Source organism: Nothobranchius furzeri, chromosome 11, assembly GCF_043380555.1.
Source record: "Nothobranchius furzeri strain GRZ-AD chromosome 11, NfurGRZ-RIMD1, whole genome shotgun sequence".
In the NCBI taxonomy this organism is placed as follows: Eukaryota; Metazoa; Chordata; class Actinopteri; order Cyprinodontiformes; family Nothobranchiidae; genus Nothobranchius; species Nothobranchius furzeri.
The window spans coordinates 58,685,426-58,707,681 of record NC_091751.1 but is presented as its reverse complement, the minus strand read 5'-3'; the positions used below and the strand labels follow the sequence as shown (position 1 = coordinate 58,707,681).

Sequence of the window (22,256 nt, the reverse complement as noted above, 5' to 3'; positions counted from 1 at the left end):
GCAGAAAGTGACAACTAATCTCAGGAGAATCAGTGTAACTCTCCATTTCCCCCCTAACCCTTTCTATAAATAAAATCCAAGTTGATGGCTCGGGGGGAACTGCCTGCGCTGTAGAAAATGTTTCCAGTGGGATTTTATCTGTTTTATTTACACACTGTGTGCTATTCATTAGTAATTCTGAGGTTGAGCTGATGATCAATAGCTAAATCATATAGCAACATGAATTCATTGCAATGTTTTTTAATTTTGTTTGTGTGGGATTTTTGTGTTTTTAATAGAACATCCTCTTTTTGAATCAATAGGATTTATTTTTTATATAATTTGGGCTTGAGATAATGAGTTATTTAATATTTCCAAGATCACCTATTTGGGACATTAACTTACATTATTTTTCTATTTCACAGATATTTTCTCACTGATTGAAAACACACCCCACCTTAAATGAACTACTTTACCTACTTGAATACGTAGAAGGATCCAGTGGCAGTAACTGCTAAAACTTAACTAAAGACCACGGAATGTCTTCAGCTGTGTGATATTTTAGGAAGAAGCTAATTATCAGTGTGCAGTGTGTAGTTTTGTCTGACTTCACTGTAAGTAAAGCTGAACATGTGACATGATAAAGACATGAATAAACAAGGAACGCCACTTGAATGTGCCTGTGGCTGGACCCCAGATCCATACTGGAAGAAGTCATGTTTTCTACAGCTGAATGAAGACTGAGATCCTCATCTGTGCCCCAGACAAGCTGTTTCCCAAAGTCAGAGACTCTCTTGGTCAGGTTGCTTCTCACACCAAACCTTCTGTCAGGAATCTTGGCGTGACCTTTGACCCAGCTCTCACCCTGGATTCTCATGTCAGTTCTCTTGTTCGCTCTTCCTTCTTCCATCTCAGGAACATTGCTAAGCTGAGTCCCATTCTGTCTCGCTCTGAACTTGAGACGGTTCTCCACACCTTCATCTCCTCACGCTTAAGACTACTGTAACTCTCTTTTCACGTGTCTGAGCAGAACCTCCCTGAACCGTCTACAGGTGGTTCAGAATGCCCTTGCTTGGCTTCTGACAAAGTCCTCCAAACACACCCACATCACCCCGCTTCTCCTCCAGCTTCACTGGCTGCCAGTCAGCTTCAGGGTTCATTTCAAGATCCTGGTTCTGGTCTATAGGGCCTTACATGGGCAAGCACCATCTTACATTGGTGATCTTCTTAGGCCTAGTCCACACGTAGCCGTTTTTTTTTAAAACGAATATCCGCCCCTCCAAAAACTTGCATCCACACCACCTCGTTTTAAAAAAAAAACTGTCCACACGTACCCGGATAAATACGTTGTTAAGGACACGCCAGACCTGTAGGCGGCAGTACTTCCCCCGTTCTTAACCTCGTCCTTCGTCTATGGTCTTCCGCAAGGAGCAGTAATTCTGCTTGCAAAAACAAACAAGCAAAAAGCGCTTGGACAATTGATAAAGCGTGCGCAGCTCTGAGGGCATCCATGCTGTCGGCTAGTGTAAACACAGGTTGCACACGTGATGTCAGCATTTTTTTTGTCGCGGAAAGTGACGTTGCGGAACTTAAAACTCCGGTTTTGTCTGTCCACACGCAGACACCCAAAACGGAGAAAACGCAGATCTTCACTTTGGACGGAGTTTTTAAAAAGATCCGTTTTCGTGTGAAAAAACTCTGTTTTCGTGTGGATGACAGGCCAAAACGTAGAAAAATATCTACGTTTTGGCAGATCCCCGGCTACGTGTGGACAGGGCCTTAGTCCCCACACCCCCAGCAGGTCCCTGAGGTCCAGTGATCAAAGCCTACTGGTTGTATAGCGCACCAGGCTTAAGACCAAAGGTGACAGATCATTTGCTGCTGTGGCCCCCAGACTCTGGAACTCTCTCCCCCTGAGCCTGAGATCAGTGGACTCAGTGGTCTCCTTTAAAAAGCAGCTGAAGACTCACTTGTTCAAGCTGGCTTTTGTATGACCTTCTTCACCACTCTCTCTTTATTCTGCTCTCCCCACCTATTCCACCTTCCTCAGGATCCACTGATTTCCCTCTTTCCTATTCACTCTCTCTTAACATTTTTTTAATCACAATTGTCTATTTTTGCTCATTTTAAATATACTTTTAACCATTTACCTAAATGCTTTTTTGTATTTTTACATTTTTTGTTTTTGTGAAGCGCCTCGTGATTTATTTCTTGAGAGGCGCTATAGAAATGATATTTTCTTCTTCTTCATTATATTTTTCAGACTGCCTTTCATGCGCATCCTCACTTCTCCTGCCTGAAGTCACATGGGATTGGAGGAGGATTGTAACACCACCCTGAAGACGTTCATAATCAAATCACAGAGAGGAGTCCTCCAGTGGGACGCCCACTGTGGTCATAATTAACAAGAACCTCAAACACAAGGTTGTGAAAGTCTGTTCTTCCATTGCTTTTCTTCTTGTTACACAAAGGGTTTCACAGCAGAATGGGTCACACTGTGGGTCAGCAAATTAATGGTAACAACTACACATTGTCTCTTTAATGCGTATGTAATGGTTGGTAATCAGCCACTAATGATTCAATAATGATGACCTAAGCTTTACACCCTGTCCCAGACCAAATGTATGTGCTGATGATTTCTGAATATTACTTAATGTTTGGTCAGTCATTAATACCGAATAAGGAACTAATGACTCATCAATAAATGAAGTCAAATGTTAACTTAAAGGGGATTAAAACAAGCTCAATATGTTGTATAAACATAGCTAAAATCATGTTAGGATATTTTTAAAAAGAGGCAACCTGCCTGGAGAGATGTTTTCCTGTCAGTGTGTGTTAAGCTCCACACTAGTTCTACTCCAAAGGGACACTCGGGGACAACTCTTGATTTCGCTTTTCATCAACTTTTATTTTTCAACTCTGAGATTTGTTGGTTTCAAGTTGATCAATGCATGATTTCATCAGGTTGATAACTCTGACTCTTAAACAGAATACTCTCCAGGTACAACTTAAGCACTTCACTAACATAAACCATAAGTATTCACCAACCACTGGCGTCTTTAAAGTTCATGAGTAGAGCTTGCTGTGCTGTTCCTGTTTGACTGAAGACTGAGAGCCACTTTCCTGCATAGGTGTCTTTTATCAGCAGTCGCCTTTTGTTGGTGCATTCTGGGAGATGTAGTTCTCAGTGGTGGTGGACCTATTAGACATTTACTCAGCTTTAAAAACACACACACACACACACACACACAGAATTTTTCCACCTGTTGTTACCATCTTTTCCTATTTGACAAACTAGGGTAATAAACTGATTATTGTAGGTTATGCATAAATATCAACTTAATTTAATAAACTATGTTTTGATGACCGAAGCAAATTTACAAGTTAGCTGTAAAATTAAACTAAATCACCTAGAATAGGCTGCTTTTACCTGGTAAATTAGATTTGTTTCAGGATAAAACAATCAAGTGTAAAATAAGGAATCATAAGCACACACTCGGGACTTCTGACAGACACAACAGGACCAGGAAGTGAACGCCAGAATAATCTATTTTAGTTTCATCAGGGATAATTCACGTTGTGCAACACAAATGACAACAGCAGTCTGTACAACAGAGCAGTCCACATAATAAAATACTCGTTCAATTCTGTCTTCCTCCTCAGCTTTTACCCATTTTAAAACATAACAGTTTAATAAGACCAACAGATAATCACCAAAATGAGAACTAATCCTAAGACAGGCCAGTTCCTTACCTGTTTTTAAGTCACTCTTGACTGGTCACGCTCTACGTCTCATATGTCTACTTTGTTCTGGTGTGTGTGTACCTGTCATTATAGGTTTAAGTGGACACATTTTGCTTTCTGTTTATTCTATTGTTTTAATGTATTTTCTGTACAGCACTTTGTTCCTGTGCTGGGTGTTTTAAAGTGCTTTATAAATAAATGAACTGAACTGAAATGAACTAATCCCCCACAGCTGGTCCCATGTGATAAAAAAGATAACATCTGATAAATATACAAACAATAGGCTGATACCAAAATAAAGATATAAGTCAGATTTAGATGAAGGCATTGTGCTGAAACATGAGAAAACAGGCTTTTTAAAAACTACTCCTAGAAAATCAGAGAAGTTTAGACTCACCTGGCATTACGAATGTATTTTATAATGAAATATTCTTGCATTTCCATTTATTTGGCCTCTGACTGGTTTTTGATCTGAAATATAACCAGTTCAGTTCGTTCAATCATCCTTAAAAACTACATTATTTTATAAAGGACTGTCACCCGACTTGTTTAGAAAATAATAGGCCCAGTTTGCTGTCAAAGCTCAGTTGGTTTTAGGTTAAATGCTGATATTGACACAAAATGAATATTTTATAAAGTATATGTGAAAATATTAACAAGTACACTTTTCCATACTTTCCAAAAAGAGAATACAACTCTGAATGCTGTTTTTTTTCTGGTCCATAATTTAAAAAAAAGTGAAGCTGAGGTCACACTTTAAACCACTTCACAAACCCACCGAATCAAACATGTATGTTTTTCCACTTCCTGTGACGTGGTTCTTTTAACCTTTGCCACAAAGATCCTATGGATGATCATCAGTAGTGCTGGATGAAGAGATGCAGGATGGTGTTCAGGCGCTTTTCTCAGACGCAATCCAAACTAACAAGCACGGTGCATTTCTCCTCGCTGTTCCCAGAAGTGCACCAGGAAGTGGTCAAGCATGTTCATGAGCAGGTAAATCTTACTGATGGGAATGAGTGCAAACAGCCACAGAGGAGCCCAGCTTCACCTCTTCGGTTAATGTTCGTATACAGGATGAGCAGCTGTCCCAGCTACAGGTTTGTATCCTCTGTCCTCCGTATCGGTTTGAGTTCCAGTTGAACCGTCCCCCCCGCCCCCACCCCCCTCCTGATTCAGAGGATCTGCTCGGTGCTGGAGGCGGAGATGTCCAGCAATCTCCAGGCTGCACTGGGGTTCAGCTCCTCCTGGTCACGACACAAGGCCCAGACGTACATCATCCTCATCACTTTCTCCTGTTGGGGGAGGAGTTCAGTTTAATGAAGGACTCTTCATTAGTTCAAATTTCACATCAACAGCAGTAAACAAAACAATTTAAACAGCTTCTCTCCATGAAACCGCTTAAAAATGCCAAATTTATTTTTTTAAATGTTTTTCAGACATTTAACTTGATTAGCAATTTATCAGACACCTTGCTAATAAGAATATCCATAACCCCACTTGAGTTTTAGATGTAAATGTTTTCATTTAAGTTCTACTTTTTTGTGGCACCTCTATTGCATCAACTAGCTTCATTACAGAATTGCAGTAATTAGACAATGACTGACCGGATTTCCCTCTACAATGTCTCCTTTGGGGCTTCGGATCACCATGACAACCTGAGCCTGGAAGGTGATGATCAGCACCGGGCCCTGGTCCATCATCTTACCCATCGCTAGCTAAAACACAAGAAAACAAAATAAAACAAATTCATATCAATTCCCTTTGATGGTATTTAATGATTACTTGTGGAAAAAACTGAATTACCAAAAATAAAATAAAACAATTCTGGAAAAAAACAAAAAAATTAACTTTTTTTTTTGTTGAGAAAATTGCCAACCAAGAGCAGTGCGACATTAAGTTTGTGGGGAAAAGCGCCAGAACTCACATCTATATTATCGATGTCGAGGACTTTCGACTGAAAGAGGAGTCCCAGAGCCTTGGCCTGCTGGATCGGGTGGGCCAGCTGACTGTACGTCTGACAATCAACACACAAAAACGTGAAACTTCACACAATATCTTGTGTGAGGATTTGTGCATCTGAAAAAGTGACTTTCGGTTTCATCACTACCTAACAAAGACAGCTTTACATTTTCTCTTTGTATCTAGAAGCTAATCCAGCAGCTACGTGCAGCCCATTCTGGTGTGGATCAGGGCTTAAACCTGATTAAATAGAAATGTTGGGGTGGTCGGTGAATAACTTACAGCTTCATAGCACCAGTCCTTTAATACGTCCAGCTCTCCACGGATCATAGCCTGCAGAGTAGACACAGACCATCAATGCAAACCAATCACTTCCACAGCAGCGACCTTTGCTGCAGTCAAACTAGGACTCTGGCAACGTAAGTGTGTATCAAGCAGTCTGAATAAACATAGATTTTAAATTATTCTACGTTTATACATTTTGATGTCTGTACCCAAGCAGACTTTTTAAACTAAAATGAAAAACTAATCACCGCTAAATGCTTCCAGCTCATTCACTTTAGTGGCTAAATTTGCTTAGAGCTTCTAATTCTAACAGTATGAAAATCCTTTAATGAGTGTAAACTGTGTTGCAGTGGGGGGACAACAATGCTCAACTAAGCAGGACTGTTATCAATATGCTCCTCTGTAAAATAAACCTTCAGAGCAGAGTTAGAATGAAACAGCGCCCCAGTGACAGGCGAGTGTTTGCGTTTACCTCCAGGATGTTAGGGATTATGTCTTTCTCACACTGTTTGAGAAAAGTGTCTTTGTCAAAGTTGGGGTCAATCTTCAGGATTTCTGTCAACACTTCAGACATTTCTGTCTTTGAAAAAAGGCCACCTAGAAAAGCACGTATTGTTCATGATATTTATATAAAAATGACTGCAACACAAAGCATATAGGGAGCCCAAGTCTCCTCCCTTTCCGGTCGGCTCATGGGTCCCTAAAGAATGCAAGTGAACGGTGCTAAGAGAGCTATTCTCTAATCCGCTTTCCCTTACACTCTGAATCCCACGTTGCACTTGAATGTAAATGAAAAGTAATGTGTGTTTCGACAATGCCAGTCATGTACTTTGAGATTTATCAGCTTGTAAAAGTTTGTAATTAATATGACTACAAACCAGACGTCGGCACGTCACAAGGATGACGTCACCGCAGAATCTCCTCTGCCTCAGCATAGCTGCTACTTAACCAAATGGTCAGATTTATGGTGATAGTTTCCTCCTGAGGGAAGGATTCGAAGTTTGCTGAACTTACAGCCATTTTACCTCTGCTTCGCCCGGGTCTGGTTCGCTGACATCAATTTGGTGATGAGCAATTGTAGTCCTGGATGCTTTTTCACTCAAAACCTAGATTAACTCCACCCCCCCATTCAAAAATAAGTGCATTCTTGGTATCAAAATGAGTCTTTAAACTTCACGGACATCATATGTGAAATGCACGGCACATAACAAATCAGATTAGAAAATAGCATTTTAGCTCCGTTGACTTGTATTCATTTGTTGTTCTTCTGGGGACCCATGCTCTGGAAGTAGACGGGTGTTACTTGGGCTCCCCATTTTTCCTTACTGACTGTACATGAGCAGGAAGAATTACCTAGAAAGTCTGTGACTCTGTCAGTCATAGCTCTGGATGCTCTGATCAGGGCGTTGTCACTTTCATCATATTTCATCTTCATCTCAAAGAATCCTGAAGGCAACAAAAAGACGTTTTTAAAGGTTGGAGCATTTTTGGTGACATTTTTAGACAAAGCCGGCTGTTATGGAGGATGCATGGTATAATATGCTGCCACCTGTTGCCTTTAAATAATATTACACCTGTAATGTTGGTCTAATCCATGGTCTAATCACACTCCCCAGCCACTTTATTGGGTACACCTTGCTAGTATCGAGTTAGAACCCCTTTTGCCCTCAGAACTACGTTAATTCATAGATTCAACAAGGTATTGGAAATATTCCTCTGAGATTTTGGTCTATAGACATGATGGCATCATGCAGCTACTGCAGATTTGTCAGCTGCACATTCATGATGCAAATCTCCCTTTCCACCACATCCCAAAGGTGTTCTATTGGACTGAGATCTGGTGACTGTGGAGGCCATTTGAATACAGTGAGCTCATTGTCATGTTCAAGAAACCAGTCTGAGATTATTTTAGCTTTATGAAATGGAGCATTATCCTGCTGGAAGTAGCCATCAGAAGATGGGTACACTGTGATGGACATAGTCAGCAGCAATACTCAGGTAGACTGTGGCGTTGCAACGATGTTCAGTTAGTACTAAGGGGACCAAAGTGTGGCAAGAAAATGTCCCCCACACCATTACACCCCCACCAGCAGCCTGAATTGTTGATATAAGGCAGGATGGATCCATGTTTTCATGTAGTTGACGCCAAATTCTGACCCTACCATCCGAATGTTGCAGCAGAAGACTCATCAGACCAGGCAACATTTCTTCAATCTTCAATTGTTCAATTTTGTTGAGCCTGTTCTTAGCTGACAGGAGTGGCACCCGTTGTGGTCTTCTGCTGCTGTAGCCCATCTGGTTTGATGTGTTGTGCGTTCAGAGATGCTCTTCTGCATACCTTGGTTGTAACAAGTGGATATCTGAGTTGCTCTATCAGCTCGAACCAGTTTGGCCATTCTCCTCTGATATCAACAAGGCATTTCCGCCCACAGAACCACCGCTCACTGGATATTTTCCCTTTTTCGGACCATTCTCAGCAAACCCTAGAGATGGTTGTGCGTGACAATCCCAGAAGATTAGTAGTTTCTGAAATACCAGCACCAACAACCATGCCACGTTCAAAGTCCCCAAAATCACCTTTCTTCCTGCAGCGGATCGTCATCAACATGCCGAAATGCATTGAGTTTCCAGCATGTGATTGGCTGATTAGTCATTTGCATTAACGAGCAGTTGGACAGGTGTACCCAATAAAAGTGGCGAGTGAGAGAATGTATATACATGTGCATTGGTGCTGCCTACTGGAGCTGCCATAGTGGCCTGCCTCCATCTTGGATGGGCCTCCATTCACCCCCAGTGCATTTATTTCTACTGAGGAAGGTGTGTATTGAACTTAAAAAATAAAAAATAAAAACACACACACATGTATTATGCTTTTCACAAAATCAGACATGTAGTATGTCATGATAGTTAAAATATAAATACAATAAACAAAAAACATTTAAATAAAAAATCCCAACAGGTAGGCTAGAAAAGTCATCAGTAATCCCACATGATCTATTTTCAAGAGTGCACTGGTTGTTGCCCACTCTGTTGACTCCAGTTGGGTTTGGAGAGTGAGAAACCCATCCAATATGGCGGTGATGCTGTTGCTCTCCAGGCCCAATAGCACATCTACATATTCATGTCTATGGGTCTACTAGTCTGGGAAAAAAAACTCACTTACTATTAAAAACCACATTATTATCCTTGAAGTCCTTCCACTGCTGGTACCATTTTGAATCTTTATGCAGAACAACACCTATAGCCTCCCTACAGCACAGAGTGCAGGAGAACACACACATATGAAGTTGTTGACAGGTCAAATACAGACACTATTTATTACTGCATGTTGCAGTGAAAGTGAAAATACTTCTTTAACTCACTCGTTGGCCTCAAATACTCTGGTGTCGCCGTCTGCCGTTTTAAATGAGAAATCACTCCTCATCCTCAGCTGAGACGGAGCCCTGTAAGGGCTGCCGTCGTCGACACGGATCTCCTTTTTCATTGATTCTACACCCTACAAACAAGTTGGTGGCTTTTAATAAAAACCATTAACTCCAGTCACAATCTGAGCTTATAATTCAACAGAATCGACGGTGTCAATTGTTGATCTATAATTAGAGATGGCAAGGCTAAATCAAATGAGTTCAGAAGTCCAGAATATTTGTGTTATTTCTCAGTGAATCAATTAAAGGCCATTTCCTCAGCCAGAACATTAAGACACAGAAAAGAGCCACAAATGAGTGATGTGAGCTGAAAATCATTCTACAAACAATCTGCAGACAGATGCTGAATCTTATATACAACATGTTTTTCTTTTCCTGACCTGTGAGATGGCTCTGAAGGCGCTGGTCCTGCCCAGTTTTTCTCCACCTTTAGAGACAGACTCAGCAGAGTGCATGGCTGTCTTGGTCGCCTCTTCCACGCCCTCTTTTAGCTTCTTCCCTATGTTGGAGCGACTCACCTCCTCAAGGCCCTTCAGCAGAAAAGCAACAGAAGAAATAGGTAAGATATCAAGTGCACAGGTAATTATACATTGAGGGAAATTTGAGGTGTCTGTTGACTAACTGCAGTGCTACTTTTGACCCGCATTATCTGTGATGACTTATTCTAACCACTTACCTTATTAACCGTCTCTGAAAGAGAGTCCAAAGTCTTTTTAAACACCTCAGATGTCTTCACTGTCTCAGCCTCAATAGATTTCTATTAAAAGAAAGACAATAAATTAAAAACTCAAACATCAACAAGCATAATCAATTTTATATATAAATATAAGTCAAACTAAATCCTCACATATTTCCTACGGGCCTGCTGAAGGGCATCAGATTCCTCGAGCCTCTTGGCCTCTTCTCTGAACTTCTTGATGTTTTCTTTCATCTCTTGATTCTTACCAAACTCCTGACGGAGGTTTTCAACAAACTCTCCCAGAAAACCTTTACGTCCTGAAGAATATCGGACCTAAAGGAAAAACAAAAAGACAGACTTTAGTAGAACAGGGAAAAACTAATGAGACTAATGTAAACAAATTTGTTTTCAACTTTGTGAAATAATATGTGAAAGTAACAGCAAAAGGGAGATGATTGTGAATACCTGCATTGCTGCAGCAGGACCCCTGTGTAACCTGAAAGCATCTCTTCTCCATGTCGTAGAGACCAGAGAACGAGTGCAGAGCACCATGGCATTTCTGCCAAAAAGCTGCAATTCAACAATATTGTTAGTCAGCAACCAAATCAGTGATTTTACCCTCCCCACAGCTACGACTTGTCATCATGTAGGGGGAAGAAAAACAAGTCAGAATCCCCCCCAAAAAAGCTGATAATACTTTCAACAACAATACTATTCATTTGAAATACAGTCATTGTGTGTTTTTATTAGTGATTGAGGATACAAGTGAATCCTACACGTTCTGAGACTTGGTCACTGAGACATAGTTCCAATTATTATGACAAATTTCATTTTAAATATTTGGATGGGATCGTTTAAGTACTTTTATAGAGTCAATCTCCCATGTTTAAACACGCAACAAGCAACAACAAAAAATCATTACGCAGCACAAAACTGAGGCCGAGACTTCATATAAAACATGTTTGTGTCAGTTTATCGGAGGAAACACTTAACCAACTGTTGAAACAGCAGCTTATCTAACCTGCAGCTCGTGAATAAGGTCGTTTACTGCACTGTCCTCCAACAGGCTCAAATTTAATCCCAGAATAACAAACCTGATTTAATCTGATGCAACAAGGCCTGTTCTAACGGACATTTCGCGCTTTCTGTGTAGAACTGACACATAAAAATCACGTTTACATCACTAGACATATGAAAGGCTGTCTCCAACAACTTAAAGATCAATTTCCGTTCATAAAATATGTGCCGAAGTCCTGAGAACAGTACAGAATGACATGAATGAGTGTCTAACCTCGTAACACCGACACACGGAGGCTGCCATCTTGCTCTTCAAGTAAAAGCACGTGCGTCTTTGCGGCGGCAGCTGACGTTCTGTTTGACCAATAGGAGCAGGAAATGAGAAAGAGGGCGGGGCCAAGCACCGGAACAAATTTAAAGGAAACTTGCAACTGCTGAACTGAGTTAATTTCAGACCTGTTGATTACAAAAATCAGGTCTGGATTATACGTCAATCTCTCTCTCTCTCTCTCTCTCTCTCTCTCTCTCTCTCTCTCTCTCTCTCTCTCTCTCTCTCTCTCTCTCTCTCTCTCTCTCTCTCTTTCTCTCTCTCTCTCTCTCTGTGTGTGTGTGTGTGTGTGTGTGTGTGTGTGTGTGTGAAACCCAGCTGAATGCATTTTGCCTTCTCTTATCATGTTTGTCTGTGTGTCCAGGCCGTTCAGGCAGCCTTTTAGCCCCCTGAACCGTGATGTCATAAATTAGTGATGTGCCTTCACTCTGCTGATATGGCCTAACGATTCATGTTGTGGATATAACCTTTTTTGACCTTGAAAGGTGTTGGGAGTAGAGTGTATGTTATCTTTTATCCTCTGTGGAGTTGGTCCAGATGCTAAAAGCATATAAATAAGACATCTTGTCCAGCAACGAGGGGATGCCCATTTGACCCTGGGCAGAAGAAGAGGGAGGGGTAATCATGAGCCATATCCCCCTCTACTGACCAATGGCTATGAAGAGGAGCGGATGCAATCCCACAGGAGGAGGAAGGACACATGACCAGGTGTGGATCTTCAAGCCGGAAGTTTGAAGGCAAAGGACTGTGTGGAAGATGGGAGGGGCTGGTGTAATAATAAAAGTCTGTGGAGAGTGGGGTAGGGAGGACACCATAGACTGTACAGGACACACACGGTGTGAGCTGTTGATCTGAAAAGAAGTTTGGAACCCGCTGTGTCGGGATTTAGTTTGGAGTACTCTTTTTTCATCTTTTTGGAATAAAACCTTGGGTTCTTATTGTGAGAATTATTGTGTGTGTGTGTGTGTGGGGGGGGGGGGGGGGGGGCTCGAGTAGCTTGTACGGGATGCGGTGGCGGTGATCGAGTCGGTGAAAACTCTGCTGGTGATTGATTCAGCCCCAGGGGTGTAATCTGCGGTAATTGCAGCAGGAGGGGGAGGGACCGCGGGAAAAAAATCACTGCTAGCAGGGGGGTGGCCCAACACGGCCACAGTGACAATAATAACGACGATGGCTGGGTTAGTTTGGGAGAAGAGGAACAGTATTCCAAGTGGATCAGGCATTTTGATGAGCCAGTTGGATACTGTGGAGGCAGGGATCTGTCAAATTCAGAACACATTGATTTTCTTTCTGTTTTTTTGGATGAGGAATTCTGAACCCTCATCACAACGGAAACTAACCGATATGCTCACCAGTATTTAGAGAGGGAGGAACTGAAATCTAGCTCCAGATATAATGACTGGTATGAGTTATATATGTCTACATAGGAATATGTATATGTGTACCTTAAACAATAACAACACTAAACATAAAAAAATTCTGCAAATGTGATGCAATCCAATATGGCTGCCACCTGATGGCGTTATAATATGCAAATTATGTGAGTGAATTTGTTCCTATCACAAAATTTGGCTCATACTGAAGATTTTTCTAATTTACAATATTCCTCTATCTCTAAGCTACAAGCTCTTTAAATAGTGATATAAAAAAATCATGTTTTACTGAAAAAACTATGGCGCCTAAAGTGTTAGCATCCCACTCCAAGGTGTGGTTTAGGAAGCAGGAGAAGCAGAATAGAGTCATTAACCTGAGCGTACATGTGACTGAGGGTGTGTTGTGAGTAAACCGAGTCTCCCTTGAGCTGCATAAAGTTGGTTTTGCCAGAATCAGAGTCTAGGTTATCGTTGATTGCTAATTAGCTCCTACAGAGTGAGGGCATTTTAAAGAGTGGCTGTTGTCACGCCCACGCACATAGAAATATAAGTCAACCCTGGGACATTAACATCTTTTAAAGAGTGAGGCTAGCCTGGGAAGATGACTTGTAACAGCAACCATAACGATGAAAAATTTACTTTTTGTAAAATAATGATGGTTTTAAAACTACATATGATATAAAGGAGAGGAGATCATTTCAGTAAAAAAAAGGATAAAATTAAAGTAAAATAAAAAAAGAAGATAAAAAATGTTGCAATGGGTGTTAAAATAATATGTTGAGGCAGAGAGTAAGTTCTAATTGGTTTAACATGTTAATTAGTTTATTGACTGAGAACGATTTCAACACAATAAATCAGTTTGAGAAACCAGGAATTTATTAAATATACAAATAATCCTTGAAATAAAATAAAACAAGCATGAAATAAAAATAATTCTAAATTAATTACAGATTTTGCTCTCTTTTGTCCTCTTTCTGTCTTTAGTTTTGGTTGCATATTTTTCAAAAGACTGAATGGCCTTTTCAATACAGCCTTGAATTTCAATTATTTATGTTTATACACAAATCACTGCAAGATTGTGTGTTCATTGTACGGGTATTTGTTTAATCACGCTCCAATTTAGCTTTTATTAAATTGTATTTTATTATTTATTTTATTCAAGTTTAATCTCCACTGAGTTTATGTCTGTCCAAAAGTCACATGTTGGCTATATTCCATTGCTTTAGCATCTGATTGCTTTCATAATGATGGGGGGGGGGGGGGGGGGGGGGGGGGGGGGGGTGTAGTTAAGTAATATAATTTTATTAATTTCTTTTTGGACATTTAAGTTAAAAGGTTATATTTAAAAGTAAAAAGGCTTTCAAATAAACAAGATGTGTTTAATTTGATAAACAACCACTCATTAAAATGGACCTGAATACAAAAGTGGTATAATCTGCACTTATTGTGGCAATGTTTATCTAAGTCAGCACATTTAACACAATATCTGCAGTGTAATTTATTTGTATTTTCTGTCATTTTAGTTTTCTTTTGCTGGAATAAATGTTATCTGGAGTTAAAAGTCTTTGTTTGACTGGTTAGGTAGCGGAAGAGGAACCAGCTGGCTGACAGGTAGCCAATCTGCTGGCATGTCCATGCGTGGCGACCCCTAGAGACAGGCATGTGAACTGCAGGGACTCCTCCCCTCCCTCTGCAGAGTTGGGAGCCCAGTTCCCCCCTCCCGTTTGTGAGACCAGCTCGCTTTGACAGCCAACACTGGCGCAGAGTCTCAGCCTAAATCTTTACCACATTTTCTAGCATAGAGCGAAAACTCAGACCGACTCTTTTCACTCATCCTCTTCCGGAGAAAAGCGCTGGAGCGGCCTCGTCTAGAATGGGGAACAGAGACGACGAATACGATTTCTTGTTCAAAGGTAAAGAGAAAAACCCGCATGTGTTTTCTCCTATATAAACAAATATATTTCCAGATTCCTGTGCATGTTTTTTTTCCTGAGCAGCTGTGAGGAAACGGGGTGTTTTCCTCTCCGGCGTCTGCCCGCATCGTTTATTATTACAACACAATGCGTAACGACACAGCGCCTGCAGCTGGATTTAAAAGCAAAGAATGCGCAACCAGGTTCTGTCTCAACCCTTTATCAAACTTTTATCAACTCATAAAGCGGATTTCATGGTTCCAGCCGGCAGCCTTCTTGGTTTCCGTGTGGAGATTGATTAAAGGCCTATTAGCCTTTACCTTTCCTGATCAATAACATCCATCCCCGCATGAGAATGGCTCTGCAGCTCTGAACTTCCTCCGTCCTTGTGCTTTCTAACGATCAGAGAACCTGAGAGGGTTCTACCGAGCCTGGAGCGGTAGATCCAGGGCTTTCAGGTCCAGAATGGCTTCTTTGATCGCATATCAGCTCCTGTGGCACATTAACATCCCGGGCTTGTAACAGCCAAAAGGCCATTTAGATGTAACAAAGTATCCTCTGTGGGCTGAATAGAGCATCTGCCGGAGGCGAGGGACCTCTACCTCTCCCTCCCTCCCTCCCTCTCACCCTGCTGGCCCACCAGAAACAGGAAGGCCAGGGCGGCCCCGAGACTCTCGATTCAGGTTCTGATGGAGCTGTTATCAGCTTCCTGCAGCCAGAACCAGCCAGTGCCGACAGGCAGGACAAAGATCGGCTTCGTTTCCTTTAGTGGAATAAGAGGGGAAACAAAAAGGCTCCACCTCTGCTTCTGAACAGCAGCCCAGTTCCCCCCTCTCTCAAGTCACCTTTACCCACTGACTCAAAATACAAAGCTGATGGTCAAGTCATGACTTTTCCTCCACTTCTTCTGATTTCCGACAACTAATCTAATCAGCTTTGCACCACTGCTTTAGCAGAGTCAGTTTAAATGTCACCAGCAGCTTTTATTCTTTGTCTTTCTTTCTCCCCTTCCTCTGTGTTTGTGTTCCTTGAAATCTGAGATAAAAGATTGCTGCTGAATCAAATTAACATCACATTAAAGCCTTTTGTCTGTGGGGAGACTTCAACAGTTTTTTTGCCCTTGGAGTGTTATGTACAGATAAGCTGTAAAAGATAAAGGTTCACATTCTCTTAGTGGTAAATAAACCTTTCTGCAGGTCATGAAACGAAGCACTCTTAAATTCAAACTTCTCTCTCTCTCCTCAGTTGTGTTAATCGGTGACTCAGGCGTAGGGAAGAGCAACCTGCTCTCTCGATTCACGCGGAACGAATTCAATCTGGAGAGCAAAAGCACCATTGGTGTGGAGTTTGCCACACGCAGCATCCAGGTGGATGGCAAGACGATAAAGGCTCAGATCTGGGACACGGCAGGACAGGAACGCTACAGAGCCATCACTTCGGCGTGAGTCGGTCCTTCTGCTGCATCTCCTCATCATGTCACCTGCAGTGGGATTTCACATGGAGAGTCGCTGCTGACTGGGTCATAATGTTAAATCTGATGAATAAAAGCTAATCCAAAATCCACAGGTTTATTTAATGGGGCCATGTCATGGAAAATTTACTTTTTGGAGCTTTTCGCTATGTGACATTGTTATTTCCTCATGAAAAAAACCCCAAAAGTCTCATCCTCAGACCCTGCTCCTCTCCTGGAAGCTCTGTGGTCTGAGACCTGTCTCCGATGGCCAGCCTAGGGTATGCGGCTTAGGCGACTTCTGTCATGTAGCAGACTTGGTAGTCCAGTGTTTAGAGTGCTCAGACAGATGCCTTACCACTGGACTACCATAGCCAATACAATAAGTGCCTCGTCTAAGAAAATGACCCAAAACATCAGCATGTTTCAGCATTATTTAAAGAATCAGACAACAATCTGATCGTAATGGAGCAGTCAGCACAGATCCGAACCCTGAGCTGAATTGAATTGCATTCACCATACAGTACAAAAGAAGCCTCCATCTAGTCAACTCATCAGGTTGGAGATGCTCCAGGAAGGTGAAGAAATTTAATCAGACCATCTTGGATGTTCTTCAGAAAGGAATTTTTCAACATTTCCATTAAAAATATCTCACTTTTACAAAGGTATTTATGCAAATTTAATTTGCTATATTTCCCACTCAGACTAGTTTATATGTGTTTCAATGGAAAACATGAAAAATTCCAAGTGCTCATTAACATTTGAGTGGAAATGTGAATCATTAATATCCCTGCAAAGCAATTGTTGCCGCCCATAACGTTCTAATGCCATCTACTGTACATGGAGGGGAGCGGTGAGCTGCACTCTGGAACTATTTGGTGATTTAACCCCCCAATCCAACCCCTTGAAAGCTGAGTGTCAAGCAGGGAGGCATTGGATCCTGTTTTTTAATGTCTTTGGTATGACCCAAATGGGAATCAAACTCCAATCTCCCAGTCGCAGGGCAGACACTACCTCTAGGCCACTGAGCTGGTTGTAAAAGCTGCATGTCAGTTTGGAGTTAGCCTGGTAAAATAAAAATTCTAATTGAACCACATCTTTACACACTCAAAGTGAGTTGTCAGACACATAAGTGGAGGGTTCACGATTTGGGTTGTTCTATTTCGTATAGACGCAGCCCTTTATTGGGCAGTATCCCCTCGCTAATAGCAGCAGGGCTAAATCGATACTCAGACGATCTGGGGTTACAGTACTTAACCATTGTTTTGTGGTTACAGGACCTAGGTACCAAAAGTCATTAATTACTGTGATTTCCTCTGTTTATCAAATTATTGTAGAGTCAAACTGGAGGCCATCTGTCCACCAGCTGAAGCTGTTTACGACTGGATTATGCAACAGGAAAATTACTATTAAAACATCACAGTCCACAGCAGAAGGCTGAAAAACAGGGAATCAAGATGTAACAAGTGCTAGGCAAGAGCTTAAACAATAAAAACAACCAAACAGTGGGTAAAAAATCATCCTGAACAACACAAGAGTATGCTCATACGTAGTTTTTCAACATATTATATGTAACACAAATAATACCACGGCGAATAATTTCCAGTTCCAAACTCAAGGGGATGCATTCTCCTTTTACAGATACTACAGAGGAGCAGTGGGAGCGCTGTTAGTGTACGACATAGCCAAACATCTGACTTACGAGAACGTGGAGCGCTGGCTGAAGGAGCTAAGGGACCACGCCGACAACAACATCGTCATCATGCTGGTTGGCAACAAAAGTGACCTGCGCCACCTCAGAGCCGTGCCCACAGACGAAGCCCGCGCCTTCGCAGGTAAATGCAACATGGTTCAGTTTCAGATATTTCCAGTGATTTTTGCTATTTCCAACATTATGCTTGATTTCATTCATGTTAAAGTGGCAGAGTGTGGTTTCCTGCTGCTAGGGGGCAGTGCATACATTTCAGGGTAGTTTTACACCATAACGCCGTGACTGTCGCTAGTTTAAAAAACATTGTAGTAAATGTTGTTACTTGTGGAGCAGAAAGCAAGCAACTTTGGCGTGACTCTGACGTGACTTTGATGGTCCCTCAGTTAATTCCAGTCAGAGAATGCAATGTGGATTGTAGTTTTGAGCTGTAGTTTCTGGATCTGCTCGGGGTTCCACACCTACCAATGACATCATCATACTACAGCAATACCGCTTGGCCACAATATGTTGCATCTCTTTTTCTATTCTGTTCTTTCAGATATGTTTTAGAAAGAGTTTAGCAGTTTTGCTATTAAATTCATGTTTATTACTGCCTAAATGTTTTTGAACGTGTTAACGTAAATTCCGTAAGTCGTACGTCCAGCCAGTCATCTAGCGTGATGTCATCTACAGGCGCAAGAACCCAAACTGGCCAGAAGGAAATATGGCGTGCCCCAAAGATACAAGTCCCGCGCTTTATGCACTGGGCCCGATTTTTATGGTTATACGTTACAAAGCTGCCAACATTTTTCAACAACTGGATATCATGTCATTCATTTGAAACAACGTTTCGATGGTTATTTCCAGAGATTAACAGTAAAAAGTACATATTGTCTCTTTAAAAACAGTTCAAAGGAGCACAATAATTCTAAGTTATAAAACTTGTGTAGTTCGGTCATGCAACTCGATTGGTTGACTGGTGTAAATGGGTTTACTTCATTATGTGTTTATAAGATTTGTGCTTTTGTTAACCCACAGAGAAGAACAATCTGTCATTCATAGAAACATCAGCCTTGGACTCAACAAATGTTGAAGAAGCCTTCAAGAATATCCTAACAGGTACGATCATACAGAAGCTACACCATACACACTGGAGCAGGAGAGGGAAAACACGTTATAACCAAAAATGAGTCAAGTTTGCGGAAAAAATGGTCTTTTCTGCTTCAGGAAGAGTCAGTTACCATGGTCACAGACTTGCCAGTTTGCAGATTTTCCTCTACAAATTCTGTTTCTCTCCGACTCTTCCTCCTACTGAATCAGTTCCTCGTCCGTGCATGCATTATCAAAGCTCTCATCAGATTATGTGGAACTTAAAAAAAAAAAACAATGAGGTTACAGTCAGACACCAGTAACTGTGACAGAATTACCAGCACAGTTGACATGATGCACATCACCTCTAAGGTAGCTGCTCTCTACTCAACCAGTGTATATATGGAAACATTACTGTAGTAATCATTCTTCAAAAGAGCCAGATCTACACGAAATGGAGAAGACAGCAAACTAATCAGAGAAAAATAATTGTTAATGTTGCAGGAGCTCACAGTGAGGAGGGTTGTAAGACTCTAATTGGCCATTTCCATCTGTACCGGGTCGGCCCGGGCCGGGTAGCCCCAGTCGGCCCCAGCCTGGCCCGGTTGATTCCACACATCCTTGTCTTAAGCCCATGTGGGCTGATTCTACCACCAATCAGAGGCTTGCTCTAATGGAAGGTGTGAATTTGCTGTCAGCAGTGGGTGTGTTCGCCCTGGTCGGCCTGAAGCAGACCCCCTCGAGAAGAGGGCTGAGAATGAGCCTTGGTTGGCCCGGAAAAATACCAGGCCATCCAGATATGTAAACAACCTACGCTACCCGGCCAGGGCTGACCCGGTACAGATGGGAATGGCCCATTAGACTGGATCCCGACAGAAATCTAAGCTAGAACAGATCTATGGAAACTAGCTATAATTCTTTAACTCCAGGATGGTGTCTATTCAAGGATATCATCAGGTCTCGGGTAAACACCATCGATCAAATCAAACGGCTTCAGATGTCAGAGTTGAGATGAAAAGGCATCAAGTGTCAGAAAAAATGTTGTCAGCCTTCAGTTCAGATGAAACACTCGGCTGAAGTTAGCTTCTCATTTAGTGTTTGGTCCATGGGATAAATGTTTGTCTGGCACTTTTTCCTGTTTCATCTAAAGCCTGACATCTGAGGCAACTTGGTTATTGTTTATATCCATAAACGATCTGTTAAGACAGGATGCCAGAGAAATTTCAGCTCAATCCGATGTTAGAGGAAACTTGACGATGAATGGGTGAATAATTTGCAATAGCGATAACTTAGTTACTGAGTTTCCTGGTACCTTTTTAACATTATAACACATTTTTATGTTTTCACGCTTCACTGGAGTAAATAAAAGCATTTTCCTCTATAGTTACCCCTTTCTTTCATATGTTTTAATATGAAAACAACAGTTAACATTTTGTTAGTGACCTGGCTACTCAGACCTTAAAAATGCGATCAGCTGTTTTGTAGTTTGAAGGGATATTCCACACAAAATTAGTTAACAAGTGGAATAAACATTTTTTTAACCAGTCCAGTCATTCTCCTGACTCCTTTCGCTTTAGCTTAGCGTAAAACACCGTAAATGAATGGATCCAACTAGTAGTTTGTGTGTGTATTTTATGCCAATTTGCTAATGTGTGTATCTATGTGTATGGAAGCTGGTGTCTTTGGGGCTGCTAGTGGAGGCTTACAGCTGTGCTTTGCCATAAAGTAGTCCCAAGTCTAAAATGGCACCCATGATTCCTTTGTTACTAATTATTTTCACTTGCAGTTGGTCTGATTATTCAGGTCACCAAGCACATTTTTACTCACATCCATTCATTTACTGTATTTTATGCTAAGCTAAAGCTAAAGGAGTACAACCGGATCAGAAAAATTACTGGGCTGGATAAAAACGTTGGTTTTTTTCCCACTTATCTAACTCTGGGAAATATGTCAACAGACAAAATTTCAATTTTGGGTGGAATATCCCTTTAAAACTTAGTTTTACAATCAGAGTTTTGTGTTTCACTCGTCTCTATGATGAACATACCGTTTACTCTTTGGACATTTAACTTCCTCTTACCGAGGTTATTTCCCCTTGCAGCTGAGTTATTTCATGCTTTTAAGCACTAACCGTGTTCTAAAAAGGTCATCCTGTGAGGTAATAACTGAACACCAGGAGTATTTCAAGATGATGTTTTATTTTTTTCTCTCTTTTCAAAAACAGAAATATACCGCATCGTATCACAAAAACAAATAGCTGAGCGGTCTGCCCACGATGAGTCCCCTGGGAACAACGTGGTGGACATCAGCGTTCCACCGACCACCGATGGCCAGAGGGGGAGCAAACTACAGTGCTGTCAAAACCTGTAACCCATGGCAACAGTGCCATTTCACCTGGGTCAATTATTAGTTGAAATCCACAGTGTCCATATGGTTTCATTTACCCTAGATGCATCTTTATCTGAATCTGCTTCTTCTTCTTTTTTTAGTAATTTGAATCGGTTCCATCATGTTACAAATGATGAGTCCCAGAGAGAATAGTTGGATTTCAGTTAGTAATCTGGCCCAGGTAGTGTCTGGTGCAAAAACAGGACTGAGGGAACAACATATGCAGCTACCACCATGAGTGAAGCCTGATGGCATAGCGGTGGAGCCTAATATGAAACCGTGTAAGTCTAGACGTCTGTTTGGTAGATGGTTATTGCTGCAACCTGGAGCGGCTCGGGTTTTAAACCCTCACCCGTATCAGCAGTCCTGCTTTTGGGCTTCTCTCCTAGTTCAGTCATCATCTCCAAAGTGGTTGTGACGCTGCTGATGCTCATTTCATTTTGTGTAAAATATGTTCTGTTTTGTTTTGATAGCTTGCTCACATCCATTATATTAATGCCATGAAATTAAATATTAAATTTTACAATATTGCTTTTGCAGTCTCATTTTTGTTTTCTAGGAACACACTCCGGGTCGGGGGAGAGGTCCTACCTCAAGTGGAGGAGTTTAAGTATCTCGGGGTCTTGTTCACGAGTGAGGGTAGGAGGGATCGGGAGATCGACAGGCGGATTGGTTCGGCGTCTACAGTGATGCGGACGCTGAGCCGATCTGTCGTGGTGAAGAGGGAGCTGAGCCAGAAATCCAGGCTCTCGATTTACCGGTCGATCTACGTCCCAATCCTCACCTACAGTATGGTCATGAGCTTTGGGTAATGATCGAAAGAAAAAGATCGCAAATACAAGCGGCCGAAATGAGTTTCCTCCGCAGGGTGGCCGGGCTCAGCCTTCGAGATAGGGTGAGGAGCTCTGACTTTCGGGAGGGACTCGGAGTAGAA

The 22,256-nt window shown here is 41.6% G+C and overlaps 2 protein-coding genes across 2 annotated transcripts; one reads left to right on the top strand and one right to left on the bottom strand.

Annotated features, from left to right (window-relative positions):
* Window positions 1-4,762: 4,762 nt before the first annotated feature.
* On the bottom strand, window positions 4,763-11,465 carry LOC107384165 (mitochondrial import inner membrane translocase subunit TIM44). The gene is made up of 13 exons (XM_015957249.3): window positions 11,366-11,465; window positions 10,540-10,644; window positions 10,243-10,407; window positions 10,072-10,152; window positions 9,776-9,925; window positions 9,333-9,466; window positions 9,134-9,219; window positions 7,324-7,416; window positions 6,443-6,567; window positions 5,968-6,018; window positions 5,651-5,740; window positions 5,331-5,441; window positions 4,763-5,018 (listed from the first exon to the last, which is right to left on the bottom strand). The coding sequence occupies exons 1-13, from the start codon at window positions 11,393-11,395 to the stop codon at window positions 4,899-4,901; spliced, it is 1,341 nt and encodes a 446-aa protein (XP_015812735.1). The 5' UTR covers window positions 11,396-11,465; the 3' UTR covers window positions 4,763-4,898.
* A 3,052-nt stretch (window positions 11,466-14,517) lies between these two features.
* Window positions 14,518-21,853, top strand: rab11bb (RAB11B, member RAS oncogene family, b). The gene is made up of 5 exons (XM_015957248.3): window positions 14,518-14,705; window positions 15,951-16,146; window positions 17,797-17,990; window positions 18,884-18,964; window positions 21,159-21,853. Exons 1-5 carry the CDS (start codon window positions 14,666-14,668, stop codon window positions 21,302-21,304), a joined length of 657 nt encoding a protein of 218 aa, XP_015812734.1. The 5' UTR covers window positions 14,518-14,665; the 3' UTR covers window positions 21,305-21,853.
* Window positions 21,854-22,256: the final 403 nt, after the last annotated feature.